The 16,491-nt window shown below is 45.2% G+C and overlaps 1 protein-coding gene across 3 annotated transcripts in view; it reads left to right on the top strand.

Moving 5' to 3' along the window:
• Positions 1-10,347, top strand: part of LOC137381490 (ubiquitin carboxyl-terminal hydrolase 2-like) — a 147,511-nt gene extending 137,164 nt beyond the window's left edge. For all 3 annotated transcript variants that reach the window (XM_068054168.1, XM_068054167.1, XM_068054169.1), the window contains 5 exons: positions 969-1,049; positions 2,893-2,971; positions 3,893-4,000; positions 6,127-6,247; positions 6,701-10,347. In XM_068054168.1, coding sequence (XP_067910269.1) covers positions 969-1,049; positions 2,893-2,971; positions 3,893-4,000; positions 6,127-6,247; positions 6,701-6,788 — 477 coding nt within the window. In that variant the 3' untranslated portion in view covers positions 6,789-10,347. The remainder of the gene's footprint in view (positions 1-968; positions 1,050-2,892; positions 2,972-3,892; positions 4,001-6,126; positions 6,248-6,700) is intronic.
• The last annotated feature ends 6,144 nt before the right edge of the window (positions 10,348-16,491 follow it).

Genomic DNA, 16,491 nt, shown 5'->3' with positions numbered 1-16,491 from the left:
TTCCCTAAAGGACATTGGGCAACCAGCTGGGTTTTCACGGCAGTCCGAGAGATTCATGCTCACTTTACTGCAACCAACTTTTATCTATTCCAGATTTTTTTTTTTAACTGAATTCTCGGAATGAAACAGTTCTCAAACTGCCCTGGTGCGATTTGAACTCACTTGCTCTGGATTACTAGTTATCATCCCAGGATTACTATTCCAATAATTTAACCATGATACCATCAGACTCTTTACTGCGTTACATTTGACAGCTCCCCTGGGTGAAATGTGTGCTGTGCAACACTGGTATAGTGTAAGAGTGTGTGCAAAGGGCATTCTGGTATAGTGTAAGAGTGTGTGCAAAGGGCATTGGCTGTGTGTGGAGCTTGGAATGGGGCCTCGCAAGGTGTGGGAAATTCATCTTGTGTTTGTGTCATGGTCGATGGGCAGTGGAAGAAACGTGAGAAACCCCTTGCCTCCTAATACCAGCAAATCCCTTCTTCATTTGCAACCAGACACAGGGAGCGAGGGTGACAGAGTAACAGTCTTGTTTGAAGGAGCTAGCGCATGTACATTTGCTGGAGGGAAGTCTTCAGCCTTTGTTTAGTGCGACAGAACCCCCAACTCTTCAGTAGTAAAGGGAGCAGTGTTCCTGTGAATAATCAGTTGATTTTTCTTTTCTCTGTCACCATCACAATATTCCTTTTAATGGCATGCTGCAGCCCTTGAAGCGCTGCTGCCTTCCCAGACATCCTAGCCAAATGCACTTTGGGAATGTTCCTTATATGTCAATTGAAATTAGGGGAAGGACTCTGGGTTCAAAGGGCAGTGTGACCTAATCCCCTCAGTTGCCAACTTGACCTCATTTTTGGCAATCACATAAAATCAGTTTCTAGTGTTTGACTCTGCAGAGACTACTTGTTAACAGTTTTCATAAAATGTTCTGCACTGCTTATTAAGGCTTAAAGCTGTCACTCCTTTTGCAGAAAGGTTACAGTGAAGTTTCACTAATGGATTGTATAAGACTATTCACCAAAGAGGATGTTCTGGATGGAGACGAGAAGCCGGTGAGTTGACCTTTGTTCTTGCGATGGGCACTCTTGTTTTGTCACTGCTTTGACCTTGTGTGGAAAGTGCTTGAGGTTAACTGTAACTGAGACATTGATAGTTATAAAAATTTATGCTCAAGATGTGGGCATCATTGGCAAGGCTGGCATTTATTGCCCACTCCTAGTGGTCAGAGAAGGTAGCAGTGGGCCACCTCCTTTAACTGTTGCAGTCCATGGGGTGAAGTGTTGATAGATGGGGTGAGGAGGAATCTCAGCAGAGGGTGAGCTTCCAATGTTTGGGCTGGAGAATTATTGGAAAGAGGAGATAAGAGTCCAAGGTCAGGCTCAAAAGGAGGAAAAATTTAAAAATAGGTTAATTGGAAAGACAAACTTGTAGAACACAAGGTTTCTGGCCACAAACCATGGCTTCCAACGCCATGACGATCAGAATTATTCCTTGGAGAGGCCCCAACAGTTCAGGGACTGCGGAATAAACTTACAGAGCTTGATTCCGCTGAATATCCTGCCGAGGGGTCAATGCAGATAAGAGTGGACATAGTTTCCAGCGAAGATGGTTTCACGTCCAGAATCTGTGCCAGTGAATCCCTCCAGAACTCTGGCAGGAAGAAACTTCCATTCAGCGAATGGGAGATATTTAAAGATTAAATTTAAAACCTACTTTGTTTCCCAGAAATTTTCAATCACCCAAACCTCAGGGAAAATAGAGATCAAAGTACCAGTTTCATGAATGATGGGATTAACACAATTAACTGAATAGGAACCGACAATCTTTTGCTTGACAAAGAATGTTGAGAGATTTGGAGTATGGATGACTAATAGAAAACAGGATTACTTTCCAAGCTCCCTTTGGACATTCCAGCTGTCTTAACTCGAGTAATTGTGTATTAGTTTGATATCACCCAGCAGTATTACAGGTCATGTCTGTGAATAAGTGTCACCAGCACTGGCCTCTTTGAGAAACTTTCTATGACTGCATGTTTAGTGTTCAATGAGTGCTTAGTATCCATGGACCCTACTTTTTCTCCTCTCCTTGGAGGATTGATTTGTGCTGGATATGTGTCTCAGCACCTGTCCAATCTTCAAGTGAGCCCTGTGTGTGTCAAGGGTACATCTTATCCTGGGACACCACAGCCAAATCTAATCCTCTTGTCATCGACGCCCTTCCTAGCACAAGTCACAGAACAACGACTGGCTGTAACTCTGACCGATTCGCCTCTCCCTGGCCCACAGTTTCCCAACTGCCGTCCTCTGCAGCAAATCAGTTAACTCATAATTTAATGATACCAGGGCTCGGAGGGTTAAATTATAAGTAAAGGTTGCATAGCCCAGGCTTGTATTCTTTTGCATTTAGAAGATTAAGGGATGATTTAATTGAGATGTTTAAAATATTAAAACAGGTAAAGAGAAACATTTCCTCTGGTGGAAGAATCAAGGACGATTAAAATTAAAGCCAGGGAATTCAGGGGTGATGTCAGAAAGCATTGCATCACACAAAGGGGAGTGGAAATCTGGAACTCTCTCCGAAAGGTTGTGGATGCTAGGGGGCAATGAGGCTTTCTAGACTGAGATCAATAGATTTTTGTTGGGTAAGGGCATCAATTGCTATGGAGCTAAGGTAGGTAAATGGAGTTGAGATACAGGTCAGCCATGATCTAAGTGAATGGCAGAACAGGCTTGAGGGGATGAATGGCCTTATCCTGTACCTAATATTCATAAATCAGCACAGACCAGGTATTGGACTCGAGACCTTCCTGCTTTGCATTCACTGAATACTGGACTGATTTTAATGTGAGGGGGTTCAGATTCCTGCCTCTAATCTTTTGAGTGTTCTGTGTTCCAGACCTGCTACAGATGCAAAGTCCGAAGAAAATGTACCAAGAAATTCACAATTCAGAAATTCCCAAAGATCCTTGTGCTTCGTATCCTTCTGATAAGTCATTTCTAGAACATTGTATGTTTTCTGCCAGACAGTCCTTATCACCACTGCACTGATGTTTAGTTGGTATTTATTTAGCATGGTCAAATACTGAGATCTGCTAGAATTGAGGGAATGTGGGACCTCAGTGACCATGAGTTGGAACAATCTTACTCTAATCTCTTGGGACCTTATTTCTAGTTCAGAACAAACTGGGCCTGATGTTTCCCTGAATTCAGTTACCAGCTCAAAGTGAATGAGGTTGGATAATCCCAATCATTGCTGGCTAGAAATGCACAGAACTCACTGGTGCTCTGTGTCTTTCACATTTATTCTTTCTCTGTTTAGTTGTGTATATTGCTCATGCATGCTGTCTTGTACATGTGGTCTCTTTGTCTTTCATTCTCTCACCCTGTTATTACCGTGTGCCCTCTGATATTGTGCTTTGTTGTTGATCTCAAAGATCTCCCCTCATCTCTTGTGCAGCAAACATGGACTCTCTTTTGGGTACAGTTCCACAGGCAATGGGCACCATCGTTTCTCACCCAAGAGACTAGTATTTGCGTGTGAGTGGAGTCCCAGCCACATCAACCTTGCCATTGGTCACGTTTGCCCGTGTCAGCTGGTGGAGGGAGTGTCCCTGGACCGGTTTTGGGGGCAGAAAGTCTGGCTAATCTCCCTAACCCAGAAGCCCTGATGCTGATTGTAATGCTCTGACTCCCAAAACAGCCCTGATCCCAGGGGCAGAGTTACTAGATTAAACTTGGAAGATCCTGCCTAAGTGTCCAAACAGCAATTGCTTAAAGTTGTTCCTTGGCTCCTATTCTCACCTTTTTCATTGTTCCTGAGTTTGACATCCCACTGAAACAGACATTTGTCTGACTTTTTAACAATCTATGATTCTTAACTCCAGTATTTCCTGTAGATTTAAAACGATTCTCTGAAGCTCGGATTCGCACCAGTAAACTTGCAACCTTTGTAAATTTTCCCCTGAAGGATCTTGACCTTCGAGAGTTCTCATCTGAGAACAATGGTGAGTAACGGGGGTGGGGGGGGGGGGGGTGGTGCTCAAGATGGGCATGATGTGTACAGAATCCGTACTGCACATGGCATCAATGGGGTGTCACCGTGCCAGCACTCCACATTTTCGTGGGATCAGGAGTTGAGAGTTTGGTGACTGGGCCAGAGCTGAAGTTTTCTCTCGATGCTCTGGGCTCCATATCCTCTTCCGTTAGAAAAGTTAGAATTGGCGATTTTTGACATGTTCCTTTTAAATGGATAGTTTAGTTTAGAGATACAGCACTGAAACAGGCCCTTCGGCCCACCGAGTCTGTGCCGACCATCAACCACCCATTTATACTAATCCTACACTAATCCCATATTCCTATCACATCCCCACCTGCCCCTATATATTTCCCTACCACCTACCTATACTAGGGGCAATTTATAATGGCCAATTAACCTATCAACCTGCAAGTCTTTGGCATGTGGGAGGAAACCGGAGCACCCGGAGGAAACCCACGCAGACACAGGGAGAACTTGCAAACTCCACACAGGCAGTACCCAGAATCGAACCCGGGTCCCTGGAGCTGTGAGGCTGCGGTGCTAACCACTGCGCCACTGTGCCGCCCCAATACTTCCTGATTTTTTTTTTTTGGACGTGTGGGAGGTGAAAAGACACTGACACCAAATGCCACAAGGAGTGGGGAAAAGGGTTCAATCCAGAAATTTCTTAATCCAATCTGTACGTAGATGGAAAAAGGATGAAAGTTTAATCGAGGGAATCGATGGAAAGGATTTAACCGGTAGTGAGAGACCAACAGTGCTGCCTCATGGAGTATTCTAACACAAACCCAGAAACAAGTAAAGCTTCTCTCCCACAGTTACTGGTTGCTATGGAATGGTTCATTAAAATACGAACATACGAATTAGGAGCAGGAGTAGGCCACTCAGCCCTTCGAGCCTGCTCCGCCATTCAATAAGTTCATGGCTGAACTGATTACTCCACATTTCCACCTACCCCCGATAACCTTCCACCCCCTTGCTTATCAAGAATCTATCTACCTCTGCCTTAAAAATATTCAAAAACTCTGCTTCCACCGCCTTTTGAGGAAGAGAATTCCAAAGACTCACAACCGTCAGAGAAACAATTTCTCCTCATCTCTGTCTTAAATGGCGGCCTCCTTATTTTTAAACAGTGACCCCTAGTTCAAGATTCTCCCACAAGGGGAAACATCCTTTCCACATCCACCCTGTCAAGACCCCTCAGGATCTTATATGTTTCAATCAAGTCGTCTCTTACTCTTCTCAATTCCAGCAGATACAAGCCTAGCCTGTCCAATCTTTCCTCATAAGACAACCCACCCATTCTAGGTATTAGTCTAGTAAACCTTCTCTGTACTGCCTCCAATGCATTTACATCCTTCCTTAAATAAGGAGACCAGTACTGTACACAGTACTCCAGATGTGGTCTCACCAATGCCCTGTATAGCTGAAGCATATCCTCCCTACTTTTGTATTCAATTCCCCTTGCAATAAACGATAACATTCTGTTAGCTTTCCTAATTATGTGCTGTACCTGCATACTAACCTTTTGTGATTCATGCACTAGGACACCCAGATCCCTCTGCATCTCAGACTCTGCAATCTCTCACCATTTAGATAATATGCTTCTTTGTCATTCTTCCTGCCAAAATGGACAATTTCGCACTTTCCCACATTATACTCCACCTGAATCCTCACTCTATAGTGAAGACTGATGCAAAATACCTGTTCAATTTATCTGCTATCTCCTTATTATCCATTACTAACTCCCCAGACTCATTTTCTATAGGACCAACGTTCACTGTTAACTTACAAAAAAATTATCTGTAGAAACTCTTAGTATCTGTCTTTATATTTCTAGCTAGCTTTCTCTCGTACTCTTAACTTTACCTTCCTTATCAATCTTCTAGTCAATCTTTTCTGTTTTTTATATTCTGTCCAATCTTCCGACCTGCCTCCCATCTTTGCACAATTATAGGCTTTTTCTTTAAGTTTTATACTATCTTTAACTGTTCTGGTTAATCACAGATGGCGGTTTCGCCCCCCCCCCTGGAATTTTTCTTTCTCATTGGAATACATAAGGAAAATTATATTTTTCATTCTTTCCCTTGGCAGTTCATGCAGTTTACAATCTCTATGCTGTGTCCAATCACTCGGGAACTACCCTGGGCGGTCATTACACCGCATACTGCAAGAACCCACAGTCTGCAGAGTGGTACAACTATAACGACTCCAGGTAAGATCCATCAACACCACACTGCACCCAACCCGTCCCCTCGCTGCTACAACTCAATGCACTAATTCACCAACATCCCACGGTGAATTGCAAAATAGAGACATTCTGCTCATTTCCCACCCAGCCTGTTGTGATGGACGCCAGTTGACTTGGCAACCAGTGAAGGCAAAGGAAGGGAGCAGTTTTGTTACTTAAATAATATCATACCAGTCACTCGTAGTAACTGACTCTCCAGCCAGGGACAATCAGCCCGTTTTCCTTGTCCTGACTGAGTGACTCTCCTGGGAAGAGTACACTGGGTGAGAGCAAGTTCCTGCTGCCATCCCTACAGTGAAAAAGCCTCATGTTTGTAAAGGATATTGATCCAGGCTTGTAGCAGCTAATGGGTACCTTCAGCAGCTGCATTGTTAGTGAAGGGAGGCGTAATTCATAAACTCTCCTCTTTGTTTGCAGAGTGACTCCGATGTCGTCGAGTCAGATACGGACAAGTGACGCCTATGTTTTATTTTATGAGCTGTCCAGTCCTTCCTCTCGGATATAACAGTCTCCGGACACGAGAGAACCGGGAAAAACAAAAGCAGCTTAAACTGTCTTGCAGCAATGGCGACATTTTTAAGTGATCATCTCTTGTGTCACTGATCAACATCGTGGTCAAACAGGAAATCCCTGACTAAGGCAAGGAGACCTCCCTCAGGAGCTCAACCAACCAATGTCCACATGGATTGCACCAGGACTGAGAGGGGAAAGGAGGGAGGGGAACATAAAGGGCTCTTTCTGAAATTCAGGGATCATCAACCCTGCAGCCAGTGACAATTCTTTTCCAAAGCACACACCAGCATCTGATGCAGAGTGAACACCGCTCGGATCAACACTTTCTGGATGAAGTACTGCCCGCAGTTGGAGCTGCGGATTATGCACCAGCGCCTCGCCTCTCTGAACTGTCTTGGAGAATGTTTATTTTCAGTTGCAGAATTTTTCTTGCAAGTCTTTTGAAACATTAAAACCACAAATTGTTACAGAGAGGGATAGAGACGGTCTGTTGCTGTTTCAGATCCTCCGAGTTAACAAACAAGGGAATCGCACTCAGGCCGATTATTTAAATGTTTATTTATTTTTTGGTTCTGTTGCAGAGAATCTGCCTGAACTCCCTCATCATGCGAGGAGCAAATGTTCCCGGGTCCCCTCACTGCTCTTTTGATCTGAGGGAATTGCCCCTTTTCACAGTCTCCCTGATGCCTATAATATTTGATGCCTATAATATTTTTTAAAAATAAATTATATTTTAAATCATTTAATAAGATGAAATTCAGTTTCACATTTCAGGAAACTAACCAGCTCTGAATTTAGATTAGGGATTACCTGAAGGTGTGCACTGTGTATGAGCACTGACAGGAGTAACATTTACTTGCCCGAGTTAATCAGCTTTATCTCTGAGTCTGCAGTGAAATGTCTTTGTAACCCTTGCTTGGTGTTAATACGGAGCTGAAAATAATGTGTAGCTAACAAGGGCCTAACTCCTTAATGGCATAAAATCCTTCTCAATATCAGGCCCGGAAAAGGAACCCCTGTTTGTTATCCTAAGTTTAGGGTTTGGTAATCAGTACCACGGTAACCAACTCAATCTGGTCCATGGTCTTAGTTTTGTGTTTCTTCCGTGTGAGAACCTCTCAGTGACTAGAATAGCCGCAGAATCTACGGAGTTGGTCAGCAGAGTTCAGGCTATTTGTTTGCTTTGTCCATCTCAAACCTGTGTCTGGTACTCTGGGGAATGACCAGCTCATCCATCCTGTCTCAATTCCTTCTGACTTCCCTTTCTACCTCCCTTCTGCCTTTCCTCATCCCCCAGTAACTTATGTCTTCCAGCCACTCTTTCTCACCTTTTAAAAGAATGTGCGGGGAGAGGAATGAAACTTAAAGATAGAGACATAAAGAGTTAATTTCTCAAAATATCTGAGCTTCATAACTAAACAGTTGGATTGAATAAAGGTGAAATGAATCCTACCACCCATTCTTGCTGTGTTGCCACCATCACACAATTCCTCTGCTCTAGAAACAGAACCCAGCTCAGGAGGAGGAGATGGTGGCCACAGATATTCAACTATCAGAGGAACAGCTGGTTTAGTGACCTGCTGTTAGCCGCCACACTCCATCCCTTTCACCTCATTGTCAGCCTTTTCTTCACAACCTTTAATTGTCCTACTTACGAAATATGTGTGTGTCTGCACAGCCCTTCAATCGTAACCCTGGCTGTTTTGTGTGAAAACATTTCCTGAGTGTTTTTAGCTGGACTCGTTCCAAATCCTCTTGTTCCTTCTGTATTCCCCCAAATCACATGAGACCGGGGATGCTGCTTTCTCCAGCGCAGTATAGCTACTGTCCTGACCAGTGACACATTTTCCGCTTTGTTCAGGTTCCCCTGACACCCCACAATCAAAATGCAGCTCTGGTGGAAAGGGGCTTAGTAATCACCAACTTGGCACCTGTAACATAAACACACTGTGTCCGTCTATTACTTAGCCATCCTCCCACTCCCGACCCCCCCAAACTCCTCATCCTACAGGGCTTTTTAATTATATCTTACTGAAGAAAAGAGAGTTTTAAATGTGTTCATTTTAAACTCTAAACTAGTGCATGGAGATGTGATGACTGTTCTATTTTGATATGTCGTGGGTTTATGGATGTATCTTGTTTACTGTGTAAACAAGCATTGGATATATTTTATATTATGTACAGTGAGGACTTGTACATAAGAAATTTTAACTATATATATCTATAGTATATAGAATAACAACTGTGTGGATCCACGCACAGTCTATATAAATCTATGCCTTGGGATGACGGCCTAGTGATTGCATGCTAAACAGCTCTCTCTAATCTCGGTACAGTCTGAAATCCTTTTTATTGTATTGTCTAATTTAAACGAGGAATGTTCTTGAAATGGCACACTGTGTGCTTATAGAGGAGGCTGTGGGTTAGGCTGCTGTGCTCACAGCTCTCAGTACGGAAGTCCCAGGGGAGGGTAGAGTGATTTGATTTTCTTTACACTGTTTTATTTATTTTTTAATCTCCCTCGCTGTGATCGCTTCTGCTAAGGTGATGAGAGTTGGAAAAGGATGTTTGTTTCGGACTTTTTCAGTGGTGACATTGTGACTGGTCCCAACTTGTTCTCATATCTAATGCCCTTGGGCTCTCTAGTGTGAAATGATCATTTAAAGGGGGGGATGTCTTTCCCACCCCCCCCCCCACCCCCCCCCCACCCCCCAGTCACACGGTGCAGGTTTGAGAATCCGGACAACTCACTGCTGTGGGTTGTCCATCTCTGGCCACTTGACCACCTTTGGCCACACATCTGACCTAGCAAACCTGACAGAAGAATTATGACTCTGCTGGAACATTATTGGTGGTAATATTCAATCACAGAAACTGTGATGACAGGAATCCCAGGGAACATTTACAGACAATGGGAACGTTTGTGTAAAAAAAATGGCGAGAGTTTGATTTGTCTCTCTATTCAAGTAAATGTTTTCACCATCCCGAGCTCTCAATCAGAATCTCCCCCTCTCCTCCTCAGCTTTCACTTGGCTCTTCCCTACACTGCAGACCTCGGAACCCTGGCACATTCAGAAACACAGATAGTGGAGCAAATTCCACAGGCCATCTCGGGGTGCTCACTGTACTGCTTGGTTTTGAGCAGTAGGTTCTTCTGCCTGTGACTGTGGCAGAGTGAGGAAAAGGACAGGAAAAACAGACCATAGCTGGTCCTCTGGGCACAGGTGTACAACTTGCAGTGATGTTGGGAAACTGTGAGCACATGAGTTACTCAAAGCTGTGAAACGGATGCAAGTTACTGGGAGCAGCTTCCTCACACTCCTTAACTGTTGGTATTATTTTCTTGTACTGTTTTCTTTCATTTTAACTGGAATGTTCTGAAACAGAAACATACAAATATTTTGTTTTTAAATGGTTCTGCACTTTGTTATTGCTGCAGGGATGCTCAGAGGGTTTTGATGCAACACTGTAGCTCACTGAAGGGCGTGCGCATGCACCTTGTTTTTTTTAAAGACTACTTTTGAGAGAATAAAAGCACTGTGAATATTAAATTGATGGTTGCTGCCTTTCTCTTGGTTCAGACTAGATTGCCAACTCTGGTTGGAGGTATTCCTGGAGCAGATATCACCATATGATATCTAGCCATGTGACATCTGCAATGGTCATTGCAGCTCTCCCTGTGAGGGTTCTGCACTAGGTCCCCTGTGAAAGTGACGACTCGGAATTGGGAGCCTCACTCACAGCAACATCTGCTTAGACTTCACAAGTCAGAACTGCTGGTACAGACTGACCTGAACAAACCCAAGAGTTCAGGCAGAGGTCAGCGTGCTGGGTGTTTGGGCACTCCTCACGGTAAAGGTCGGTTTGGGTCTGCAAATGAAACCCGGCCCGAGTCCTTTCATTTTTTCCCGCACCGGACCCGACCCGACTCGACCATCAGTTAACCTAACTTCCGTTTTTCACATAGTTTTTTTAAGCTTGTGCAGATAAGTAATAAACAAAGTGGCGCAGTGGTTAGCACCGCAGCCTCACAGCTCCAGCGACCCGGGTTCAATTCTGGGTACTGCCTGTGTGGAGTTTGCAGGGCGGCACAGTGGCGCAGTGGTTAGCACCGCAGCCTCACAGCTCCAGCGACCTGGGTTCAATTCTGGGTACTGCCTGTGTGGAGTTTGCAGGGCGGCACAGTGGCGCAGTGGTTAGCACCGCAGCCTCACAGCTCCAGCGACCCGGGTTCAATTCTGGGTACTGCCTGTGTGGAGTTTGCAAGTTCTCCCTGTGTCTGCATGGGTTTCCTCCGGGTGCTCCAGTTTCCTCCCACATGCCAAAGACTTGCAGGTTGATAGGTCAATTGGCCATTATAAATTGCCCCTAGTATAGGTAGGTGGTAGGGGAATATAGGGACAGGTGGGGATGTGGTAGGAATATGGAATTAGTGTAGGATTAGTATAAATGGGTGGTTGATGGTCGGCACAGACTTGGTGGGCCGAAGGGCCTGTTTCAGTGCTGTATCTCTAAACTAAACTAAAACAACCTTTCTAATCCAAAAAGTACATTAACATTGGAGCCACTTACTGGAGGGGTGATAGAGTGTCCGATCCGCCTCAACCCGACCCGAGCCCGAATGCTGGACCCGGAAGAGCAACCTAAACCCAACACGTCAGTGGGTTTGGGTTGGGTGTCCATGCTCTACCTCACAGGATACATTGCCTGAAATTCAGCTCAGCACCAACATTTCCTAACCACTTCCTGGGTTCAGACTTAGACTCCCCCATTCCAGGAGACCTATAAGGTTAATAAAATAATACACCAGCTCTGCTCTGCAAATTTACAGTCAGCAATCTCAAGCTTGGAGTCTGGAGCTTGAAATCAGCCCCTTTGTAAAGGAGGCTAGATATCTGCAGAGAGGCAGTGGTAATGTCACTGGACTAGTAATCCATGGCAGATGGTGAAATTAAAGTTCACTTAATATAAGCTTGTCTAATTGTGACCATTGTTCATTGTTGTAAAAACCCACCTGTTTGACTCTTACAACTGGCTTGGTGAGACCATTTTATCAAACCGCTACACATAAAACCAGATGAACCACACAGCATCGTTCTAGGTAGCATAGATAACAAGGGCACACCCTGCCCAGTTGACCCTGCAACGTCCTCCTTACTTGTGCTGAAATTGGGAGAGCTGTCCCACAGCCTGACATAGTCATTCTCACTGAATCATACCTTACAGACAATGTGGTTTGCAGTTGGAGGATGTGACCCTGGGAGTCCTCAACAGTGACTCAGGCATCAGGTCAAACATGGGCAAGAAAAACTCCTGCTGATTACCACCTACTGTCCTCCCTTAGCTGATGAATCAGTACTCCTCCATGTTACACACCACTTGGAAGAAGCACTGAGGGTAGCAAGCGTACAGAATGTACTGTGGGGGAGACGTCAATGCCCATTATGAATTGTGGCTTGGTAGCACCATTGCTGGCCAAGTCCTGAAGGACATAACTGCCAGATTGGGCCTGCAATAGACAGTGAGAGAACCAACAAAGAGTGGTGGTGGGGGGGGCGGGGGGGGGTGGTGGAATTTACTTTACCTTGCCATCATCAGTCTAGCTGTCACAGATGCATCTGTTCATGACAGTATTGGTTGAAGTGACCACTGCGCAGTTCTTGTGGAGACAAAGTCCCAACCTCACACTGAGGATATCCACCATCATGTTGTGTAGCACTATCACTGTGCCAAATGGGATAGATTCAGAACTGAACTGGCAGCTCAAAACTGGGCATCCATGAGACACTGTGGGCCAACAGAAGCAGAAATGTATTCAACCACAATCTGTAACCTCATGGCCCAGCATATCCCTCACTCTACCATTACCATCAAGCCAGGGGATTGACCCTGGATCCATCAGGAGCAGCATCAGGTCTCCCTAAGAATGAGGTGCCAACCTAGTGAAGCTACAACACACGCCTATCTGCATGCTGAACAGCAGAAGCAGCATGCAATAGACAGAGCTAAGCAATCCCACAAGCAACGGATCAGATCAAAGCTCTGCAGTCCTGCCTCATCCAGTCCTGAATGGTGGTGGACAATTACACAATTAACCAGAGGAGAAGGATACACAAACATCCCCATCCTCAATGATGGGTGAGCCCAGCACATAATGCAAAAGACAAGGCTTAATTATTTGCAACCATCTTCAGCCAATTTGATTCACTTCACATGATATGAAGAAGCGACTGAAGGCGCTAGGTACAGCAAAGGCTTTGGGCCCTGACAACATCCCAGCAGTAGGACTGAAGACTTAGGCTCCAGAACTAGCTGCACCCCTAGCCAAGCTGTTCCATTACAGCTACAACACTGGCATCTACCCAACAATGTGGAAAATTGCCCAGCTATGTCCTGCCTGTAAAAAGCAGGACAAATCCAACCCGGCCAATTACCGCCCTCATCAGTCTACTCTTGATCATCAGCAAAGTGATGGAAGGTGTTGTTGACGGTGCTTCCATGTGGCACTTACACAGCAATAACCTGCTCACCAATGCTCAGTTTGGGTTCCACCAGGGCCAATCAGCTCCAGACCACATTACAGCCTTGGTTCAAACACAGACAAAAGAGCTGAACTCAAGAGGTGAGGTGAGAGTGACTGCCCTTGACATCAAGGCAGCATTTGACCGAATATGGCATCAAGGAGCCCGAGCAAAATTGAAGTCCATGGGAATCGGGGAAAACCTTCCACTGGTTGGAGTGGTACCTAGTACAAGGGAAGATGGTTGTGTTTGTTGGAGGTCAATCATCTCAGTCCCAGGGCATCACTGCAGAGTTCCTCAGGGTAGTGTCCTAGGCCCAACCATCTTCAGCAGCTTCATCAATGACATTCCCTCCATCATAAGGTCAGAAGTGGGGATGCTCACTGATGATCGCACAATGTTCAGCACCATTCGTGACTCCTCAGACACTGAAGCAGTCTGTGTAGAAACTCAGCAAGACCTGGACAACATTCAGGCTTGGGCTGATAAGTGGCAAGTAACATTAGCACCACACAAGTGCCAAGCAATGACCATCTCCAACAAGAGAGAATCTAACCATCTCCCCTTGACATTCAACGGCATTACCATTGCTGAATCCCCCACTATCAACATCCTAGGGGCTACCATTGACCTGAAACTGAACTGGAGTAGCCATATAAATACTGTGGCTACAAGAACAGGTCAGAGGCTAGGAATCCTGCAGTGAGTAACTCACCTCCTGACTCCCCAAAGCCTGTCCACCATCTACAAGGCACAAGTCAGGAGTGTGATGGAATACTCTCCACTTGCCTGGATGGATGCAGCTCCAACAACACTCAAGAAGCTCAACACCATCCAGGACAAAGCAACCCACTTGATCAGCACCCCAACCACCACCTTAAACATTCACTCTCTCCACCACTGACGCACAGTGGCAGCAGTGTGTACTTTTACAAGATGCACTGCAGCAACTTGCCAAGCCTCCTTCGACAGCACCTTCCGAACCTGTGACCTCTACCACTTAGAAGGACAAAGACAGCAGATACTTGGGAACACCACCACCTGCAAGTTCCCCTCCAAGTCACACACCATCCTGACTTGGAACTATATCGCCGTTCCTTCACTGTCGCTGGGTCAAAATCCTGGAACTCCCTTCCTAACAGCACTGTGGGTGTACTTACCTCACATGGACTGCAGCAGTTCAAGAAGGCAGCTCACCACCACCTTCTCAAGGGCAATTGGGGTTGGGCAATAAATGCTGGCCTGGCCAGAGACACCCACATCCCATGCTAAAATAATAAAAAGACCTGAGCTCTGAAAGGTGAATCTGTGTTTTCTCCTTTTTGATGCTGTGTATTTCCAACATTTGCTGTTTGTGTTCCAGCACTCTGCATCCAGTATCAGGGAGAGTAAGCCTATATCACCCCCTAACCTCATCCGCTAACACCATCCCCAACTTTACCCCGACTCTATCTCCATCCTCAACCCCAGGACACATGTCTCCATTTCACAGACTGGGAGGAAGATGGTCCAGAGATAGAGAGAAAAAGAAAGAGAGATAAATACAGAGCTAGAAATACAGAGAGAGAGAGAGAGAGAGAGGGAGAGGGAGACCATTCTACAGGAAGAGACCTTTCTGCAGTGAATTCATGAGCCTATTTTGTAACTTAAGAATCTTCTGTTATTCAATCAGAGCCTTTGGGATTGCTTCCAATTCAAATATTTAATTTGGAATAACACAGGCACAGCTTAGAGAGAGGAATGTGCATGCAAAAGTATTTAATAATGAATAATCCTGATTATTTAGAGCATGTTGGAAATCTTTAACGGCTAATTGGGAGCGTTCGTTTCTAGGTGAGAGGATGAATAATCACACATAGATATTCAAACCAAACTAACATGTGCTTTTCAATGTCATGTGAATTTAAAGAACTCAAACAGACAGCAATATTTTTACAGTTTCCAATATATTTTTCAATGAGAGTGAAAGAATAAACTACAGCCACACGCTCTCAACACTGTGTAATATTTCAACAGTGCCAAGTAATGTGTTTAGCTCAGGAATTCTATACAAGAGGAGCCAATGGGGAGGGTTTCGGTCCACTCGGGACAGAACTGGATTAAGAATTCTTGGGGCTCTGGGCACCCCAGCATCATTTGTGGCCCCTACCTCTGGTCTTGTGGATATCGCACTTCCTCATGTTGAACTGCACACCCTCCCAGGTGTGAGAGGTGGCCCTGTGCCAAAGCAGGGCAGGAAGAGCCTGGGGAACTGTTCAGGGTTTGGCCTGGCTGGGAACCGTATCCAACGGTTATTAAATGGGTAAATCCCTCAGTCAGCGTTAACAATCCCCGCAACACCACTGGTGCTCCCTTTCCCTCACTCCACTTATTCTCACTCCCCTCTCCTCCTTCCCTCCCTCCCATCCCCTTGCCCTCTCATCCCTCATTCCGTCACTCCCTCATTACAGCCAGCCCAAGTCCTGCTCTCTATATTCGAGTGGAATCCCACTTCACTCAATGTCACACCACAAATCTGACAAGGGCACATATTTGGTCACAGCCAGTGGGCACATGCCCCAGACGCAAAAACATCAATCCACCCAATTATAATCTAGACAGTGAGAGTGAAAGGGAAGGGATTTGGCTGCATTTTAATTCTACACAATGAGACTGAATGAGAAAGAGAAAGTTTTAGAAAGTGGCTGCACAAGTGACTTGAACATGCATTTGCATAAGTGTGCAAATGTCCATCACCCCAAGTGATGCTGTTGGACCAGACTATTTGTGTGTTTGATTTGTACTAAGTTCAGTCCAGTTCCCCCTCAGTCTAGTTCCCCCTCAGTCTAGTTCCCACTCAGTCTGATTCTTTCCCAGTCACGCTTTGCTAACTCCTATCACACTCGACTCAGATTAAAGTAAAACTTCAAGCTATTCAGAAAGGGAGAACGATAAGTCTCAAGGTATTTGGCCACAGTGTCACATGTGACTGGAATAGAGATCAAGACAGGCAGCTTCTTGATTCAAACCCACTTCTCAGAATGCAGAACGGAGGAGTAACTGACACACACTGTCAACTTCAGACTGGGGAATCTTTCTGTCATGTGCTGGAATCTTTTTGCAGTTTTCATCATTAAATGTGTTTAATTATAGTGTTTGAAGTGACAGTTTGAACCAACAGAGCAGCAGCTGATC

This window comes from Heterodontus francisci, chromosome 22, assembly GCF_036365525.1.
Source record: "Heterodontus francisci isolate sHetFra1 chromosome 22, sHetFra1.hap1, whole genome shotgun sequence".
NCBI lineage: Eukaryota > Metazoa > Chordata > Chondrichthyes > Heterodontiformes > Heterodontidae > Heterodontus > Heterodontus francisci.
This window is presented reverse-complemented; position numbering and strand designations above follow the sequence as displayed.